At 40.1% G+C, this 21395-nt stretch overlaps 1 protein-coding gene across 2 annotated transcripts; it reads left to right on the plus strand.

Moving 5' to 3' along the window:
- The first annotated feature begins 121 nt into the window (after positions 1–121).
- DCUN1D2 (defective in cullin neddylation 1 domain containing 2) lies at positions 122–21362 on the plus strand. 2 transcript variants are annotated; one of them, XM_048962195.1, is made up of 7 exons: positions 122–243; positions 2282–2498; positions 4614–4782; positions 5451–5581; positions 16648–16730; positions 19465–19561; positions 20825–21362. In XM_048962195.1, exons 1-7 carry the CDS (start codon positions 241–243, stop codon positions 20902–20904), a joined length of 780 nt encoding a protein of 259 aa, XP_048818152.1. In that variant the 5' UTR covers positions 122–240; the 3' UTR covers positions 20905–21362. The 2 variants fall into 2 exon arrangements, with proteins under 2 accessions (XP_048818152.1, XP_048818239.1); XM_048962282.1 differs by lacking the exon at positions 122–243 and adding an exon at positions 474–711.
- Positions 21363–21395: the final 33 nt, after the last annotated feature.

Genomic DNA, 21395 nt, shown 5'->3' on the forward strand with positions numbered 1-21395 from the left:
GTGCCGGGAGCTCCGGGCGCGGTGCACGACTGGAGTTGTAGTCCCCGTTCCGGCCGTACCGCTGCCGGCAGGGCCGCGGGCGCGCAGCCCCGAGCTCCGCGTTCCTCTCCCCGCACCGCGGCCGCTGATAGGCGGCGCCGGCCGGGCCGCTGCGCGCCTGCGCGGGAGGTGCTGGTCGTAGCGGCAGTGGCGGCGGCGGCGGCGCCGGGCGGTGAAGTTGGTTAAAGCGCCGGTGGTAAAATGGTAGGTGGCAGGCGCGAGGGAAGCGGGCGGCGGGCGCGGCGCGCTCTGCTCCGCTCCCCTCCCCTCCTGGCTCCTCGCGCCCTGCGGGCGTTCCTCCGCTCCTTTCCCCCTGCCCCTCCGGGCTGCCGGGTGCTGCGCCATGCCCGGGCGACCCGAGGACGGGGCGGCGGGGGGCGAGCAGCAATCAGGAACGGCCGCTGCGCGCGGGGGCGGCGGGAAGGTCACCCGGGGCGGGCGCTCGGGGCCGCAGCACGGCGCCGCGTACCTTTCCCTTTTTTGGGCTGCGCCGCCCGACGCCGCAGAGTCCCTCCGCCGCGTCCCCGGGGCCGGGCCGCCTTCGGGCCCCCGAGGCGAGGGGCTGCGGGAACTGCGGTGCTGCCCCACGGCCTCCGCCGCTGCGTTCCGCGATGGGGCTGCTCTTCGGGGGCGCGACCTCCAGAAACGCCCCCCCGGCCTCGTAGAGAACGCGTGAGTCCTCCGTCTCACGCCGTCGGGAACTCCCAGGGCAGCGAGAGCAGCGAGCGGGCGGCCGCGTGTTCTCCTCGAGTGACCCCGCTGCGTGCGCTTCGGCCCCTTGTCGCGGGGCTCTGTCGGCATTGCCCTCACGGCACCTGGTGTGCACGAGGAGGGGTTCGGTCCGGGGGTACCTTAACCATTAGCGAGAGCTGAAAGCTTGCTGAAGGAGCCGATAGTAGCCGAGCAAAAGGCTGTTGAGATTTTCTTCTCTAAACACGTTGTAGTTATTTTCCCTAGTAGGGTTGTTGTTTTTTTTTTACTTTCCCGAAAAGCTGCTTTCCATCTTTCTGCTTATATAAAATTGAGAAGTGTTAAGAAGGACTGAAGCTCGTACCTTGTTCACGTGACGCATTTCTTGTGTCGGGTCCACCTGCAGTGGAGATGTCCCGTCCATGTGTGTAGGAGAGATAAGAAGGGTGCTGAGAGCTGCCCCAGCCTCTGGTACCGTGCTCTTCCTCTGATACTTACAGGGCTGGGACACTGATCTTTCTATTTTATCCCCTCATGCAGTATTCTGCTGTATCTGCCTCAGCAGCAGAACAACTGCAGACAGCTTTCTCAGGTTACTTCCTTGTTGCACCTGACTGTGTGCAGTTTAACAGAATGAGGAAGTGCTGGAACACAGGGATTTAAGTTACCTTCTCCTCCTTCCATGTTGACCCGTAGTACTAGCAGACTTTCTCCCCATAAAATCCCTGCTCCTACCTCTTGGGTTCTCCAGAAACGTAGGGATGTGGTGTAGATATGGCTGCTGCCATGAGCTAAGACAAACTCCTTATGGGCTCCTGTGTATCACTATAGTGGGCTGCTTTGATGATTTATGTATTAATAGCATAAATATCTTTTTTTTTTTCTTTTCAGAGTGCATTGAAGTTTTAGGTCATGTTTTTGAGAACTTTTTAGTTTCATTATAGCATTCAACGCGTCTCTAGCACGTGCTTTATTTTCACTTGGCCTTCTGTCTTCTGTTGGCAGAAGTTATGTAAAAATGGGAGAAATATTTCTGTCTTCTCGAGTGATCATTTAAAAGAATGAAACTTTCCATTAGTGCTAGGAAAATGTCAGGAAAACCACTAGGCAGATTTCTGTTTTCTTCAGTTTACAAAGGACTTGTACAGAACCTGAGCTTCTGTACATTGGGCCTCTGTGGTTCCTTGTGTTTATAAGCAATGGATGTATTTTCAGAAGATAGCCATATTGTTATATGATGAAACTTGTTTGGTCATGTTACAGAACAGAAAAACGCTCTTGCATATGTGAGCAGTAAAGCAGGAATATAAATTGATTACTGCCAGAATTTTTGCTGTTAAAAATGTATGTATAGATGCTGTCATTCGTATTTGCAGAAGAAAATGCTGTCTTTTTAACTGCAGGAGAGCAAGGCTTTTGTCTTCCTGTAATTCTGAAGTGAAGGTTCAGCAAGAAAACTAAAACCTTTTAAATATAGACATTAGTAGTAGAATGCTGAAACAAACTTCTGGATTAGCTTCATTGACTTTCCTGCTTCTTTTGCATCCCAAAGCATAAGCTTAAATCATCTCAGAAGGACAAGGTCCGCCAGTTTATGGCGTTTACTCAGGCTGGGGAAAGGACTGCTATATACTGCTTGATGCAGAATGAATGGAAGCTAGAAGTGGCAACAGACAACTACTTCCAGAATCCAGATTTGTACTACAAAGAATCCATGAAGAATTCAGTAGACAGGAAGAAATTAGAACAACTGTATAATCGATACAAAGGTAAGGCTTGTTTTTCTTTTCTTGTTGTGGGTTTTGTTGTTGTAATTATGTCATTTGGGTGGTATCACTCTGGCTCATCCCTCTGCCACTCTGAAGGAGCTCTAAGGAAAGACTGTGAACTTCTGCTATTCACTTTGTGTATGCAGCACTGAGATAAGAATGAGAAAAGTGTGATTTTTCCAGTAGGAATTTATTTTGAACTCTGCAGGAGTGTGTGCCAAAGTTGTGTATTGAACACTAAGAGCATTTAAAACCTACTGTGTGGAAATGTTGTCAGCTGCATATGTGGAAAGGGGAGTAAAGCTTATTATGGAACTTAGTTGATTTACTGCTGCTGGCTGCTCTAAGATACGTGGATGATGTACTTTGTGTGGCAAAAGAACACACATGATCCTGTACTAATATTTGGAGGAGTTTAGTTCAGATATACTAGTATTTCTTTGCTTTGAAACCAAAAAGCATTTCAGGTAACATTACAGCTAGAAATCGGTCTGAACAGTAAAATAAAAACCCTCAGAAAATTAGTCTTGAAGCTCCATCCTTGATTTACTCTTGCACTTGCCTCTTCCTGCAAAAATGATGCATCTGTTTGGATGGGCTTGGTAGGAAAGCAGGGAAGTGGGATTAAGGCAAAGTTGTTTCTTTGACAGTTGATTTTTTTTTTTTTTTTTTTTAAACTTCATTTCTTATAAAGAACAGAAAAAAATAAAAGGAAGAGATAGTAGCATAAGAACATATGTGATCCAGGTAATGATGCTTTTGGGAATGTGGCCATCTGATATGAATGCATGAGCTGTTCTTTACGTTTTAGTGCAGGGCATGCAGGAAGCATCATTACAAGCTGCTGCTGATATCCATAAACTTTCTGTTCTAAAAATTAACAATTAATCAACTATGATTTTATGTACTTTTCCTAATTGTAGTGTAAGTTATGTTTTGTATACACTTTATCTTCTTATCATACTATTTTCACTCTTTCTACTATTGAAATCATACGTTCTACTTTGAGCGTAGACGTTCTTCAGTACTTCATTATAAGGTGATAATGGAGAGACAGAATCAGAAACTGTAGAATTTGCTCTGTGTATGTGGAAAAAGTCTAGTTAACCACTCTGTTCTGTGTCTTAGAGATATATATTTTACTGTTGTAATGTATCTGTATATAGTTGTGTTTTGGTCTTTGAATATTGATCTTGGGGATTGTTTGGTAAAAAATATACATGCCAACTCACAAATGCCGTAAAGAATATAGAAATTTGGTCAAAAAACCTACAAATATTATTTATAAGCAGTGTTCTAGCAATGGCGAACTGTCCCACTTGTGTATGTGAAAGAAAGCTCAGCCAGTTATCTGTCTGGCTAGCAGCACACCTCTGCAATTCTAGCACAGATCACACTAAAATTATAGCCTTAAAACTTTCCAAAGATTGGAAAGAATACAATTAAGGGTTTGATTCCTTGATTTCAGCACACGTGCATTCTGCTTTCAGATCTTCAGTTACTCTCAAAATATGTAAGAATGGCATTTTAGCTCTCTTAGAACTACATCAGGTTTAGCTTGAGGCCCTGTTATGCTGAAGCATTGTTTGAGCCATGGTGCGGTAACCTTCCTAACACATGAAAACCAAAAATGCTTCAGTCAACAGTTGTAGTGTGTTTTCATCTGTCGCTATGAGGAAAAACTCTGTGGGCTTACTGGGTAGGTTTTTGTTTGGCTGGTTAATAACTCTACAACATGCTAACCAGTCAATACATTGCCTTGTGTTGAATTTACCAGCTTTACTGTGTTGTAGATTCAGTCAGGCTTATTTCTTTCTGTTAATTCATATATTGCACAGAGCATGATGGAGAGAAGATATCTGTTTTGTTAATGTTACCTGGGGAATGTAGAAAATAATCACAAGCCAGTTCTTAGGGAAGCTAAGCAGAAAACTTATTTCACCTACTGTTATTCTTCAAGGTACTTAGAACTAGATTTCAAGTGAAGACATTTGTGAAGCTTAAGTAAATCCAAAACCTTGAATTTTGCAGCGTATCAGAATTGTGCTGATAATGACTATTGGTACCTATTGTTCTGAATAACTACAGTGATCCTTTTTGTATTTTCAACTGCAGACCCACAAGATGAAAATAAAATTGGCATTGATGGAATACAGCAGTTCTGTGACGATTTAAGCCTGGACCCTGCCAGTATCAGTGTTCTGGTAGTAGCGTGGAAATTCAGGGCGGCTACTCAGTGTGAATTCAGTAAAAAGGAATTTGTAGATGGCATGACAGAGCTGGGGTAAGTATCCATGTCTGTGTAGTTCAGAATACAAGGCCTGAGCTCAGTTTCTCACTAGAACATTTGAAAAGCTGGTTGTAACTGTGCTGAGCTTAATAGCTGCTAAAGACCTGTAGTGTCCTGTCATCATTACAGCGGCACATTACTGCACAACCTTAACGATGGGCTTGGGAAGGCAGAAGTAGAATGATTCTTATAGTACAGCAAGGAAGAGAGATCTTGTAGAATCATGGAATATCCCAAATTGGAAGGGACCTGTGAGGATCATTGAGTCCAACTCCTGACTCTGCATGGAACCACCCAAAAATCAGACCTGATTATATCGTTGTCCAGATGCTCCTTGAACTTGGCAGCTTGGGTCTGTGACCACTGCCCTGGAGAGTCTGTTCCAGTGAGGTTTATATGGTCAGCTTTAAGAACAGAATAACATATATTGTTGAATTCATAAACTCATGAAGAGACTGCAAAAGCAATCCTGCTTTGGTTGTGTGCTTATGAAGTATAATGTTCCATCTCAATTTGTTTAGTAAAGGTGTATAATTGTTCATATTTTTTAAAAAGGCTTTCCAAAAAGACCTCCTCTTTTTAAGGTAACTGTTGTTTTGTTTTGCTCTGAACTAATCCTAAAAATAACCAGCAGTAAAATAATATAAACTCTTTTGCAACAGGTGTGACTCCACAGAAAAACTAAAAGCTCTATTGCCACGACTGGAACAAGAACTGAAGGATCCAACAAAGTTCAAAGATTTTTATCAGTTTACTTTTAACTTTGCAAAAAATCCTGGACAAAAAGGTCTAGGTAAGTAGAAAAAGTGGGGAAAATATGTAGAGGCAGTGAACTGAATTCCTAATACATCCAGTAATGTAGTTGTGTCATCGGTGATTCTGTAGTAAACTTGTTGTGGATCATTTTTCCTGAGTTGTCCTCTCTTCTGTTCTCTCAGTTAATCGCTTCTTTAATATTCACACGGAACAAATAATTTAATAGAGATTTCTGTTAGTTTTGATGTTCTCTTGTCAAAGCAGTTCTTAGACCTCTGACATAAAATTATGTTTAAAAAAAAAAAGGAAAAACGAAAACTGAGCTAATGAACTTGTGTTTTCTGTTTTGTTCAGAATAAAGCTGAAAGAAAATCTCAGTATGAGCTTGAAAAGTGAGAGAAAACTCTGGGCAGAAGTTATTGTCCTTTTTAGAATTTTTAGCTTTAAGCCACAGCTTTTATGTGAAGTTTTAAAAAAAAAAAATAAATAAAAAAATTATGGATTTGGTTCAAAGCTAGTGAATAGAAATAGGCGTGCAGTGTAACAAGTATTAGTTTAGTATTCTCTCTAAATTCTGAGATTTAGCCAGATCCGTGTCTTGTATTGCTGTAGTAAAATGGATATGTTATTGAAATTCAAATGTTTTATTCTCAAAAAATCAATATTTATAGCATCATTTCATCATCATTGTTCTGTTTGTGTAATGGTTAAGAGGAAGTTTCACTCAGAGGGTGGTGACACACTGGAACAGGTGGATAGTGATAGGACAAGGGGGAATGGTTTTAAACTGAAACAGGGGAGGTTTAGGTTAGATATTAGGAGGAAGTTTTTCACACGAGGAAGGTGACACACTGGAACAGGTTGCCCAAGGAGGTTGTGGATGCTCCATCCCTGGAGGCATTCAAGGCCAGGCTGGATGTGGCTCTGGGCAGCCTGGTTTGGTGGTTGGCGACCCTGCACATAGCAGGGGGTTGAAACCAGATGATCACTGTGGTCCTTTTCAACCCAGGTTATTCTATGATCCTATGAAGTGTTTGATTTCTTTTTTGCCTAGCCACTTTTCTGTGTCTGCATCACTAGATAATGTACGTTAATGAGTAGTCTTTCTCAAAAATTGTTGGAAAGTAAGTGGAGGAACAGAATGCTGATTTGGGCTTTCTCAAACAGTGGTGTCTGTTCCTCATCCTTTAATGAGAATTTCTTTGAGTAACTTGGAATGCTTTTAGTCAGTTTCGAGTTTCCCTTTATCTTTTGCTGCAATTTTTTTTCTCATTACTCTTGTCATTTTTTCATGGGTCACATGCCACCATTTCAGACAAAAAGGAAATAGTTACACAGTGGTTCTGAGTAGCTGGTTGGAATTCAAGTTCATCAACTAGTTGTTTGTTTTCTTGCCTCTCTTCATGATGAAGTCTAGTTCTATCAGACTGCAGGAAAAAGTTATGGTGGAGGCTGGAGTTTCTGGAACACCTGAAGAAATATTACAAATAGTTTCCTGTTTTAATTGGCTCTATTCCAGCTTGAAAGTCGTACTTGGGAAATACGTCTGAAAAGCTTTTCACCTAAGTCTGTACAAAGAGAGGGGAGGGAAGGCAGCCCAACCCAGATTATGGAACTGAATGTACTGTTTATTTGACATGAGGAGGAAAAAGGAATCTACTTGTGTTCCACTGCCTTTCTTTATTTGGTACAGAGGCCCTTTCATTTGTAAGTGTCTTCTCTGTTTGAAACAAAGGTGCTTCTTAGCAATAAAACACCAAAATGTCGCCTTGCACTAAAAAAGTAAAGTTTTAGTGAGATAAACTATGCAGTGCAGAAAGAAAGTGTAGAATATGCTGTAGAAAAAGTTGATTGGAACTGTTACTGGTGTCAGGTTTGAGGAATTATAATAATTCTAACAGTACTTACAATGTCTTAATTTCAAGTGATGCCTAATTCACAGTAACTTGGGGATGGTTTTGGTTAAGCTCTGTTTTGCTAAGGTGACTCTAGATATTAAATCTAAAAGCTATTTCTCTTATTTCTGTGGAGATGCAATTTTCTGTTCAGTGTAAACTTGGACTGCCATAGGTTGAGTAGAAAAAGGATGCGGGCATGCATGTTGTCTAATATGCATTTTTGGGTTCTTCAGGTCACTGATAGTTTAGACAAACAAAAATTGGTTTGGACACCAACACCACATTGGTTTGGAATTGCACTTTTCTCAAGAAATGCTGTTGAATTCAGTGGAGCAGAGAAGTGGACGAAAACAAAGTAGACTGGTGTTTACTTGGTACTGCTTTCTCCTCTGATTATTCTGAGAGTGATTATTGTTCTCTTTCAGCACAAAGTTTTTCATCAAGTTCAGTCAGTTGCCCTTCAAAAGCATTTCTATGTGCTGAGAGCTCTAGTATTTTCAGTTGCTTCTAATATAGGATTAGGTACTTTTTTATTGCATAGTGTATATTCTGTACGCTTTGTATTTTCTGTTTGTTCATCTTTACTCGTTCTCTCCACAACTATATGGAAGCAGGTGGTATTTGAGTCCCTATGACTGCAGGGGGTATTGTTGAGGAGATGCAGGAACATATCTCATTGACAGACTAAGCCCACTTCTTTCTTATTCCAGTGTGGAGCTGGTAGAAACCTCTGTCTAGATCCTTTTAAAGTGCAGATCTCTTCTTCCTTTCCACGTGCAGACTGGATGACATACAGTGCTGTGTAAACATAGATGCTCCTAAGCTGTTGTCTTAGCCGCTTTCCTTAATTTTTTTTCTGATGATGTACTTCAGTGATAGTGTTTGCCTATCCATTTCCATACCTTCACATTTGAATTAGGCTTGAAGACTGTAAGCTCAGTAAGCTTACAGAAAGAATAAGGGTGAATAGAATTAATAAAATGGAAATAACAAAAGGAATTATTTTCTGCCTTTCAATTGGGAGATATTTTAATGTGATTTTTTTCTGAGGCTTGAAGTATCTACTGCTTCCTCTTACTACACAGGGAACTACAGGGAACTAAAACCATGAAGTCTGGTAGCTGTTGCACTCACTGCTTAGGGCAGTGACCTGCAGATGGAAATAACTTCTTCATTCTCAGGTATACATATGACCTGTGAATACTCCTATTTGACAACTAGTGTCAGTGACAAACTGATGCTCTAGTAGTGAATCAAGTTCTTTGCTTTTTTTTTTTTTTAATGTTTTTGATTACTGTAAAAAAATAAATAAATAAATGAAGCATCTGTTGTTCACTGTGTTCAATGGTATGCAAGCAAGACATCCTGCCTTGCCTCTTCAGTTTCAGTAATTATCTGCAGAGTCTGGGGTCTAATTGGCGTTGATCCTTTGGCTGAAAAAGTTGGGCAGCCACTGCCTTTTCTTAATATATTCTTAAATTTCTGACAGCAGGTCTTGTACATACATGGCAGTGTTTATTTATGGTTAGATTTTTTGTTGTTTTTTTTTTTTCCTGTAAATTAAATCTATGTTCCTTAGTTCTGAAGCTCAGTACTTACACATCTACCATAAATACGTATACAAGCATTTTCCTACAGTTAGTAAAAGCTTCTTACGTATCTGGCATATGTATGTCATCCCTTACTCTCTAGACTGAGTTAAAAACAAATATGCTGGTAATCAAAGTAAACAAATAAATCTTCCAAATGACCTATTATTTCCTTTGCAGTCCAACTGATCTAACTTTCTCATCTTGTAGGTAAGAAAAAAGTTAGCATTCCCTGTGCCTTCGATATTTTGCTCCTTGTTTTACAACTCAGTATTGTTTTTTTTTTACATTCTAACACTGACAATATCTGCATTCTGTGGTCTATTATTTTTCTTGTTTTCTGCAAAACTGCAATACACTCTCTTGATCCCTGTCTTCAATTTTTGCAGTTGATTATTCCTACAGGCTGTGTTGCTTTGCACTTCTCCTTAATGAAGCGCTCCCTGATTAAAGTATTTTGGGGTGTTTTGGGTTTGCTTGTTTTTTTTCTTTCATTTTGTGCAGATAACTTTGAATTGTAATCCTGTGCTTTACTGTGCTATGCTTTATCTAGGTTTTGTGTAGGTGGTAGATTTAATTAAGATTTCCTTTGTTGTATCATCTGAATTATGTGTTGGACACTGTTAGATACAGGATTGACTCCTATGTATGAGTCATGTTTTCCTAGTTCGGAAAAGAACAATTGAGAATCAATACTTCAGTGTGGTCTTCTAGAAGCACCTTTGACTTTTGTGGAGTCTAAAGTATGACAGGTAGCAGTTTGAATTTGTTTCAGTGCACTGTGATGAATTTTGCCACGTCCAACTTCGCTTGCAAAACTGAAGTTCTAGAAGTTCTTTTGGGGATTACTGTCAGTCTCCAGAGAAACTTTACCTGGAGCGTACCTCTGGGGGAGGAAGAAAACAAACCAAAGTGTTCATATGTCAAAAACATTTCTTTTCTAGGAGACAGCATCTTTCATTTATTGACATTATTTGTAAGGAAGGGAGTAGAAAGGAACAGAAGGACTTTTTGGTGATGGAGCACTAAAAAAAAAGAACCAAAAAATGAAGAATTTTAGTGGTACCTGACATCGTATTCTTTCATGGCGCAGTGAATTTCACTGCAGGAAAGCAGTCCTGGCTTTTTTTTGGCAGTTTTGTGTTGGTTTTATTTCTTTTTTTAGAACCACCTGTCTTCTACTGCTTCTTTAATTTCTTTTTATTCTATAGTTTCCCTCAGAGCAAGATATTCTGCCTTTACATTATTAGTTGGGAGGAATCCTCTCTAGTAAATTCAGCTGCATTGATTCCATCTTGCCCCAAAGTAGGCACAGAGTTCAGTGTTCATTCTGAGAGGTAGGACTGCCTTTTATATTGGTCTCTTTCTTTTGGTTTGGTGATACCAGGGAATCTTTATATCTGCAGCACTTCTGTCTCTGTAGTCTCATCCAACTTGAATTCCATTTATTTTTATTAGCTTAATAATGTTAAGTAGTATGCTTCTGTCTGAACACAGGCTCTTTAAAGAATAAAAGTAGTACCAGTCCCCTTAGGTGATAGCTCATGTAAGTAGTGAGATGCAGGAAGCAAAAGCGTATTACCAGGATTTCCTTTAAAACAAAAGCTGTGTTCTGATTGCAGTGCTTAGGATCCAACTGTCAAGTCTCTTTCAAATACATCTGAATAGATTTGATTATTGTCTAAGAAAAAGATGTCTGTTCATGAGTGTTAAATCTATTGCCCTCTGAATGGTGGACAGAATTTGGGAAAAGAGAAGTTCCACAGAGCAGTGCCATCTCAGTGGCTGCGTATTAAACCAGCAGACACAATATTTGGATATGTTAAGGTTCATCTGAGTGCTTTGTATTTTTTAGGTAATGTGAGAGGTACAGTTTATTAAGGTCCAGTTTTCAAGGAGACTTTGACAAAGAATTACTATGGATAACTGCTTCTGCCTGTTTAGTCTGCCTTCTCATAGTCTTGCTACTGTATTTACTATAATAACTCTTAAGCTTTGCCAGACGTACTTGGAGATCTTTATCTCACCTTTCACTCCAAGTTTTAGCTTTTTCAACTACAGTCAGTGAAATTTTGCATCCTAGCTCTTGTCTGATTAAAGAATAAGATTATAGACCTTCGGTCATGCTGTGTAGAGAGCAGTCAAGATTTCCAAGGCCACTGTTCAAGTGCAAAACAAGGCCTTAGCTCCATCTTTCCTTGTTTTGTTTTTGAACCTGGTACTTACTGTGAGTCTCTTAATGGATCTCCCTTTGAACCTCAACAAGATTTGTTCAAGACATTCCTCATGCTCAGGACTTTAACAACAGTTTGTTTCAGCACAGTGGAGGCACTTAACCCATTCCTTCACAGTCTTCAGCTTTCAACGTGGAAACAAAAAGATTTGGTCCTTCGTCACTCCTTTGTGGTCCCTTCACCTACTTACTGGCTCAAAAGGTTGTGCTTCCTTCTCTCTGCCAGTTTCCTGGGATCAAGCAAGACATGATACATGAAGAGGGCATTCAGACTTGAATCAAATGTTACCTCAAGACCAGAAGAATGACTATGTTTGCATCCGGTATGTGGACTTCAAGGAGGTTGCATCTTCTGTGAGCAGATGAGTATAATGTGCTCTTTTTAATTGAAGCAGCGTCATCTTTAGCTTTCATCATAGCATTATCTCAAGTTTGAGAGTCTTTAGAGAAGCTTAGACGTTAGATGAGGATATCGTTTTCTTTCTTGCTAGTTATCAACATTTCCTTCACTTTCTATGAAGAATTAGATTGATCCATTTGTAGAGTGCTTGTAAGAGTGAGTAGATGAAGAAACTGAGGGAATTCAACAAATTAATTTCATGTTTATTTTGGAAGGGGTCTGCGAATACTGTATTTTAGGTGTTTGAATAGCCTTGGTCTGTCTGTATGGTCTTTGTTCTATTTTTGTTTGTTTTTCATTCTGACAGCACCTGCTATTTAAGAGAAATTTAGTATAGAACATGGTGCTCTGATGAAAAAGGCTTATAGTGGCACCAAAGATGAGGTATGACTTCCAGTTCTAGTAATGCCTTGTTGATTCTTTTACTCAGATTTGGCTCTTAATTAGGATATGTATATCCAGACAACTTTAAGTCATCAGTTATTGATTGTTTGAACTGCACATGGAGAGATTTGGAGGGACAGAAGGATGGTAAGACTGGCTATAATCAGATTTATTATCCTGCACTCAAACTGACATTTAGATAGTTATCTTCTTCTAAGCCTGGCTCACATTTAGAAGCAGTTTATCTGCTTTTGTACAATTGATGCTCGAGATGAGCACAAAAGGTTCCTCATGGAATCAGTCTGCTTCAGCATGGCTGATACTGAGATAGAGTTAATAAGCAGCCAGACCCTCTGATTTCTGCAGAGATCTTCTGAAGTCCACATACTGTGATTCACCATGCCTCCCCATCCACCAGAGACTCAATTCTGATGCTGTGCATTGTGTCCTCAAGCACAGCACTGGGGAGCTCCTGGCTAATGGTTTTGCCAGAGATAAATGGCTGCAACTCAGCTGGATCCTGAGTTAAGCCAATTCCGGTGTTCACTTCATACTCCTCTGCTTCTCCCCTCCTCTTTTTCTTCTATGAGAGTGCTCCTAATTGTAGATAAGGGTTGTTTTGCTCTAAACATTTGACAATTTGCTGAGGGGTTTCCAGGTTGAATCTTAATGGTGTTTTCTTGCTATTCTATGTAGATTTTATTTGTAAAAGAAAAATGCTATGATTAGGAAATAAACTATTTTTGTGTCCACATCAGTAATTTGGAGGCCCAGGAAGACTTAAAATCGTTCAGAGGCGAGGAATCAAGGAATCAAGTAACTCACTGAATCTTGCAAATATTCATCTGATGGTTTTTTGGTGAGGATAGTATGATAGTTTAGTTCTTTAGATTCACACTTGTTTCCACCATTTCTACATGTGCACCAGTTGGTTTGGGTTTTTTTTTTTGTTTGTTTGTTTTTTTAACACAGTGCCCAGGAATTTTATTGAAAGAAAATAATTATTTGTGCAATGTAGGTTTTGTTTTAGCTTTATAGATATAATTTTTTTGTTGTTGTTTTTTTTCCTGTGACCATAGTAAGGAAACATGAGGGAAGAGATCAAAGATATTAACCCAATGATCTTTTAGGGCAAATTACATGACTACAAGGAAAACATCTGAAGTTCAGTCTCTCATAAAGGTTTAATATAATATTTATCATAGGCAGTTGAATGATGAAATAGATTTGTCTTGCATTTGTCCAGATTACTGTACCTAACATAGCATAAAAAATTAGAGCATCTTGGATACTCTTGTTTTCAGAGTTGTAGAATAAGATTTGGTTAAAGCAGTGAGGAGAGAAAATCTCAAGTGAAGGAACTCTTCGCTCTGAAATTTTCATTTCAGACTCCTTGTTTTTTTTTTTTCTTATTTGTTCTTTAATCCTTATTAACTTATCTAATAAAAGCAGCTCTTTCCTCCCACAACCTTTGTTACATTCTTAGCTAATTTTCTCTTTTGCATCTGAAAGTGGGGTAACACTACCAGATACTTGCTATTACAAAAAGTCCTGCCCATGCAGTTAGTTGAGTACTCTTTGAATACTGAGCACGGGGCTCTTTACAGGCTGCTCGTAGTCTTTCACAAATATGACTAGAGTAACCTAGAAAAGCTTTATAACATTGATAAGAAGATAATGATGTGTTTCCAATCTCTCATACATGGTAGATTATACTATCATAATGCACAGAAAATAGTGTGCCAATTACAGATTTTTATGGGCAACCGTGCCTAATATTGAAGATTCTTGTAAATCTTTTTTTTATACTGGCCTCCAAATTAGCTATTTTGTTTTCTGCCTATTTTTTCCTCTCATGTCAGTAATTTAAATGAATTGGTTATTGTATTCTGACAGCTTCAAACATAACTGCATAAACAGCTCTGTTGGTAGTGCTGTCTGAGAGAGCTGGAAAGCTCTATTTGGCAGAGGGATGACAAGTGAGTGCTGCAATCCCAGAGTGCTGTTTTGGCACAGCAGGTCTAAATGAACTTAATTTCATGTCCCTCATAAATCCTGCTCTCCAGTCATTTCCTTGCAATCTGATGATTTATCTGTTTTCTTGCTTCCTTGATTACTCGTGTGCACAGTGACTTCATTCCCCATATCTGAAATCAGAGCAAAAGAATAAAGAACTTGGTCTAATTTTATTTTTTTTTTAATTTAGAAATCTAATCATGAACATTTTTGTGAACAGAATAGGCATTTGGTCAAATCTTGAAAGTAGATACAGTCTGTCCAACTAGTAATGTTCTTTCTCCTTCTGCACAAGTTGTGCTAGTTTGGTATCTCTGGTCCTTGCTTAGATCTTAGTTTCCATAGGTTCATGCAGCTGTCTTTTCATTTCCAATTCTAAAACTCATAAACTGTTTTTTGTACAAAACCAGCATAATTACAATTTTTTTGTCTTTTATAATTGTTGCTTTCATAACTGTGCAGCACTGAGATACATATTCTTAAGACTGCATAAGAAATTCCCATCTTGCAAAACCATCTTTCTGTGGGATGCAGAATTCATGGCATGAGGCCAGAGAGGCTGTGGGGTCTTTTCCCTGGGGATCTCAGCACTGCCTGTCCACAGCCCTGGGCACCCTGCTCTGGGTGCCCTGCTGGAGCTGGGGTGGGCCTGAGGGACCCAGAGAACACTGCCAGCATCAACCAGCCAGTGGTTATGTGAAGGCTTTTTTCCCTTTCTTATTTGTTTCTGCTTTAATTTTATAGAGCTGTGCTCACTGTAGCAAATAAAGGAACTCCTCAGCATTAGAGTTTATTGATACTACTGTCAGCAGCCTGATGAGGAACTGAATCCTATAACAGAATCTGAAGGCCTGGTTTCTTCCAGCTGCTTTTAAAATTGGTGCCTAAACTAGCACCATTGCCATTTGTTCTAATATCTCTTTAAGTTTTTTACAGGTGAGTGGTGAGGTGCTGGAACAGGCTGCCCAGAGAGGCTGTGGATGCCCCGTCCCTGGAGGTGTTCAGGGCCAGGTTGGATGGGGCCCTGGGCAGCCTGGTCTAGTGTTAAATGTGGAGGTTGGTGGCCCTGCCTGTGGCAGGGGGGTTGGAGATTCATGATCCTTGAGGTCCCTTTCAACCTGGGCCATTCTGTGATTCGCATCGGTTCATGGCCTCCTCTTTCCTTACTTTTTTTTTTTTTTTGGTATTACCTCTGACTAGCTTTGCTTCTTTGCCTGTACATTCTTCCATTTTTCAAGGAATATTTCATCAGAAGTATGTAAACTCTTGTGCTATGAAACTGTTTTTTCATCAAAGTACATTTTGCTTGATGCTTGCCAGTGCTTACAAGATCAGCTTGGAAAAGTTGAGTCTGCATAATGAAGCCTGAGTGAATGGAATCAAAGCCAGACATTTCACAGTGTAGTTTAGGAACTCATAAGATTATTTGAGTTTCTCCCTTCCCGTTTCTTTCACTTTGGAAATAACAGATACAAATAATTAATTTAAAATTTCTATCATCTTAGTCTGGGCTCCACTCTCTATGAAACAGGCTCTAGAAAACTGGCTGTGTTGAAATCTGGAACTTCTCTTTCAGGTACGAAGCCAGGTGGCTTTTGCTTTGTCATAGGACATGCGCAGTTCCAAATACCACACTCCCCTCTTAAAGGCAGGCCTGCCTTCCTTTACATCTGCTGCTACCATAGTCTTTTCTGTTAAGTTTCATATTTGGTTTATACTTAACCTACACTAAAAGCACCAATTGAAAGCATTTTGTGGTTTGAGAAAGGATGTGCCTTTTGTGGTTGCATGACAACGTGTGAATCCGTGACAGTGTTATCTGTGAGACTGAGCAGAAACAGTTAGGTATTGTTGCTGAGAATGAAACCAGCCTTCAAGAAATTCTTTTTCTACCCTTATCCTGCATCTAATATTGCTCCCCCTTTTCCACTTGAACATGTGGCAGTGCTGCAGCCTCCTGGTGGTATGCATAAACTGAGCCCTGCTGTTAGATTGTGGTGTAGAGTAGGATCTGCTTTATGGACTTAAGTTTTCAGCTTTGGTTCTAGGTGTTCTTCTGATAAATGATTCTGGAAGGAGAAAATTGTATTACTGTAAGGGCTGCTGTAGAATTATTATGCCCAGAGAAATAGTTTTATCTACTCCCTCTTGTCTTTAAAATCCCATTCCAGCCATGCGTATCTAAAATGTGATAAACGTACAGTAATTGGCACCTGCAAACTTCAGTGTTTGGGTTGCTGTCAGTATGTGCCTCTTTTTTGCTTTGAGTCTGTGGACAGGTTTACTGATAACGGGTGTGTGTTGTTGCTGGAGATTAGTTGCATCTTTAACCCAGCACTGCTGGGCAATAATGGAAAGACTTCAATCTTTAGGACTGTAATGTTCAATATGCAATTTTTACCACCATCTCTCACTTTCTGCCTTTCGGGTCAGTAAGCACCTTTTTCTTCTGTCAGCTCTAAAAATCTTAGAAAAATAATTCATTTATACCATAACGTATTGGATGTGGCATTGTTTAATTGTAACAGAGTTATTGCTTACAATGTAATGTAACGTTTGATGGTTTTGCTTTCTGTCTTGCAGATCTAGAAATGGCAATTGCATACTGGAATTTAGTCTTGTCAGGAAGGTTTAAATTTCTAGATCTTTGGAATAAATTCTTGTTGGTAAGTACACAGTCTCTTCATCCCTGACTGTTGTAGTCCGCAGTAGTTTGGCTCATGTGGGTGGTACTGTGCTCACAATAAAGAGACAGACTTTCTAAATGCCTCCTTCTGAAGTTCCTCCTTTCTGTAAGCTGATATAAGAGAGTCTTAGACCAAGCCAAAATAAATCTTCTTCATATAACTTTCCAGTGGAGAAGAAAGCAAAAAGATGTAGCAAAGCAATAGCGCATTCTATTGGCTTAATCTTGTGTCCTCCTACTTACAATAACTTCTGCATGAAATGAGGCCATAATTGCAGATCAAACTGATGTTGTCTTTATTTTCAAGACAGCTGTGATTGTTGTTAGCCACATATTTGTGCCATGCTCTGCCTTTAGTGGTATTAATGCATAAACTGTTTTGTGGTTGTTTGTTTGTTTGTTTGTTTTAAAGTCAATTCTGTTATGACTGACTTAACCTGAGAGGCAACTTTTTAGCAGAAGTTCTTTCTCAGAGTAATTATTTTGACTCACTTTGGATAATAGCTGTGAACTGATCTTGACAACTTTGAATTATCAGTGCAGTTCTGTGGACAGTGGAGTAAAGATGTATAAATTGAACTTTAGAAATTACAAAATGTTCTTAATAAAGAAGTGATCTATTCATCCATGTTCCATTTCTATGTACTTGCAAAAAATGTTTAATTTATTTGGACTTTTCAGTTTGATTTTTATCAGTAGTTCAGGACAATAAAAAGTTTCTTCTGTACTTTTTTCTATATTTTTCAAGTGTATACTTTTCATAATAATTGCTTAATTTATTTCTCTAACGTTTTGGGGCAGTATGTTTTCTTCATTGACTGTATGTATCAATTTCACTGAGAATCTATGAAAATATTTTACATATTAACTGCCTTAATACACTTAGATCTTAAAACATGTAAATACATATATATATATATCTGCAAAAAGTTCCATTCACTGTGATCAAATCTGTTACAACAAACAGTTCTGCAGAGCTAGCAGTACTAATGTTATGTTATAGACTGTCTTATTTTGCTACAAACGTTTAACCTGAACCAAAACTTAAGAAGAAATGCATGGATGGGGGTGAGAAACAAACAAACAAACAAAAAACTAAATAGCAGCAAGCTAAGGATTCTTTATGGTGTTATATTTTAGTTTGCTTGTTTGTTTTTAAGGAGCCTTTTCTAGGAGATGATGTTTGCTTGTCGTATCTTGACTGAAAAAAAAAATATTTGGTTTGCTGTTGTGTTGGGTGTCAACTTCATTTTGATCAAGTTCTGGGTTTTTAGAAATGCAGTTTGTTAGTGCTGCTGATTATTAGTGCATTAAAAAATACAGAAAAACCCATTCCACCGAGCCTGTTTTTACACGCAGTTACAATTTCCTGCTGCAAATCAGATCTAGGTTTCAGGAGTGAAATTGAATTTCCAGTTAATCACCCCTGCTGACTTCATTTCATCTGTTGATACTGCTGCATTACTTGATCCTACAGCTCACAATTGCTTAGATGTTGTGATTCTCCACAGTATCTTCCATACCATGTGTTTCTGCTGCTTTCCTTTAGAGTAATTGAGGCACTTCACTGACCATCCTTTGAGTTGTTTCTGTTTGCTAAGCTGGCAGAAAACACCATTCAGATAAAACTGCATTTTTCTTTCTCTGGGCTAATCAGGAGGTTTCTCATGGGGGTCAGAAAAGTGCCAGAGCTTGCTCAGATTGTTCAGCAGAATTGTGTGGCTGGTTGTGGTGTGGAACAGAAAGGATGGAAAGAGAAGGGAGTGTTGCTTATGGCCAGATCCTTGATCCAGTTGATCAAGTTGGGGCTGGTATGGGGAAGTGGAGCAAGGTGTTAAGGTTCTGAAGGGGATTGAGAGGAAGAAAGAAAGAGAATGCAAAAGCTGACTAAAAGCTGAGAGAACACTGACTAGAACAGAAGCTTGTCTGCATGCTGCTCAAACTGGCCACGCTGGAAGCATACTAGAAATTGGACAAAGATGTGGTAATGGAGAATAGAACAAGTGGAGCAAATGCAGATGGGCACTACCGTGAAGGAACAGAATCATCATAGAATGGTTTGGATTGAAAGGGACCTTTTAAGATCACTTGGTTCCAACCCCTTGCTGTAGGCAGGGACATTACTCTCTAGACCAGGTTGCTCACAGCCCCATCCAGCCTGGCCTTGAATGCTTCCAGGGCGGGAGCATCCACAGTCTCACTGGCAGCCTGTCCCAGTGTTTCACCACCCTCACAGTAAAGAATTCCTTCCTAATACCTAATCTAAATCTACCCTCTTCCAGTTTAAAACCATTTCCTCTTCTCCTGTCGCTACCTGCCCTTATAAAAAGTCCCTCTCCAGCTTTCCTGTAGGCCCCTTGAGGTACTGGAAGGCTACTTCACTAAAGGCTGAGATTATGGATCCAGAACGTAGCCTGGGAGTGAAAGGAGAAAGGCAGGTGCAAGTGCAACTGTAACTGTATTGAAAAGACAGACTAAGTAAAGGTAGGATGAAAGGGCTCAAGTTGAAGTGGTTGGGCAATGAGATCCATAACTGGAAGTGCAAAGTACATGCTTACTTTCTTTTCCACCTTTCTTAGTAGCAGTTTATTTTGTAGTTTCAATTTATTAAAGTAAATAATTGTAAACCACCTGTTTTTGTGCATGTCAAAATAAAATACTTCTGTGGAATTTACAAATAGATTATATTGAACAGAAACCTTCTTCTTTTATAGGAACATCATAAAAGATCAATTCCAAAAGATACTTGGAATCTTCTGTTAGACTTTGGAAATATGATTGCAGATGATATGTCCAACTATGATGAAGAAGGTAAACAGTGTCTGAATATCATCAAAAATTTATACAACATTATTGAAATATTGCTTTAAATAAAAAACAGAATATAGAATCATAGAGTGGTTTGGGTTAGAAGGGACCTCAAGGATCATCAAGCTCCAGCCCCCCTGCTACATGCAGGACCACCAACCTCCCCATTTAACACTAGACCAGGCTGCCCAGAGCCCCATCCAACCTGGCCTTGAACACCTCCAGGGACGGGGCATCCACAACCTCTCTGGGCAGCCTGTTCCAGCACCTCACCACTCTCTTGGTGAAGAACTTCCCTCTGACATCCAACCTCAATCTTCCCTCCCTCAACTTAAAACCATTTCCCTTTGTCATGCCCATTATGTACTCTTTCAAAGAGTTGACTCCCCTCCTGTTTGTAGGCTCCCTTTATGTACTGAAAGGCTGCAATGAGGTCACCCTGCAGCCTTCTTTTCTCCAGGCTGAACAAGCCCAGCTCCCTCAGCCTGTCCTCTTAGGGGACATGCTCCAGTCCCCTGATCATCTTCATGGCTCTCCTCTGGACCCTCTCCAACAGCTCCCTGTCTTTCTTGTACTGGGGCTCCAGACCTGGACAAGTATTCCAGATGGGGCCTCACAAGAGCAGAGCAGAGAGGCACAGTCACCTCCCTGTCCCTGCTGGCCACCCCTCTTCTGATGGAGCCCAGGATACCATTTGCCTTCCGAGCTGCAGGAGCACACTGCTGGTTCATGTTGGGCTTTTCATCCATCAGGAATCCCCAGTCCTTCTCTGCAGGGCTGCTCGCGAGGGCTGCTCCTTCCAGTTTGTATGGATGCCTAGGATTCCTCTGGCCCAAGTGCAAAACCTTGTACTTTGCTGTGTGAACCTCATCAGGTTCACCTGGGCCCACCTTTCTAGCCTGTTGAGGTCCCTCTGAATGGCATCCCTTCCTTCCACCATGTCAGCTGCACCACTCAGCTTGGTGTCATCAGCAAACTTGCTGAGGGTGCACTTGATTCCATCATCAGTGCCATTGATAAAGATGTTACCTGTTGCCAAAACATTAAAGATTAAAAACTTGCTATAATATGTTGATGAAAGGTATATCATGGTGTGACAATATCTTTACAGGTAATACCTGAAACTGTTATGGTACAAGTGTCACAGTATTGCAGTACAGAGATACTGCAGAACTGTATGTCTTTTTTTTTTTTTAATCTTTTTAGAGACTATGCCGACTTATTGCCAATAATAATTAATTTCTGAACTGCATGCTTTCTCCTTAGGAGCATGGCCTGTTCTTATAGATGATTTTGTGGAATATGCACGACCGGTAGTCACAGGAGGAAAGCGTAAAACTTCCTAACCGCAGACTCATCAACGTGGACTAAATGCACAGTCTGAACTGCATTAGGTAATGAAGATTTGTTGGCTGATAGCTGTGCACATTGTTGCTGGTTTCAGTGGTCATGGTGAGATTCCAGAGACAAAATGGAAATTCTTCCTTTCTGCCTAACGAAAATGATGGTTGAGTTGTGGACGTTTCGTGAACAAGCTCAGAAGATGGTCCAGGCTGATTGCAGGCTATTGGCTTCAATTATTGTACTGGTTGTAACATATAGGATGTAGATTTTGCATGATTTTATACTTTGGAGAAGTTTAACTAGAGGCCATTTTATTATTGAAGTTTTGACAGCACAGCATGCCATTGAGTTCATGATCCAAAGTGAACACCAGCAGTCAAATAAACAGAACTGTATTATATTGTACCTATATTAAAGGCAGTATTTGTGGTATATAAATTAAATCCCTAAATAAAACTTATGCAGTATGTTGTGTTTTTATAGAAGTTAGCTC

This window comes from Lagopus muta, chromosome 1, assembly GCF_023343835.1.
Source record: "Lagopus muta isolate bLagMut1 chromosome 1, bLagMut1 primary, whole genome shotgun sequence".
Lineage (NCBI taxonomy): Eukaryota > Metazoa > Chordata > Aves > Galliformes > Phasianidae > Lagopus > Lagopus muta.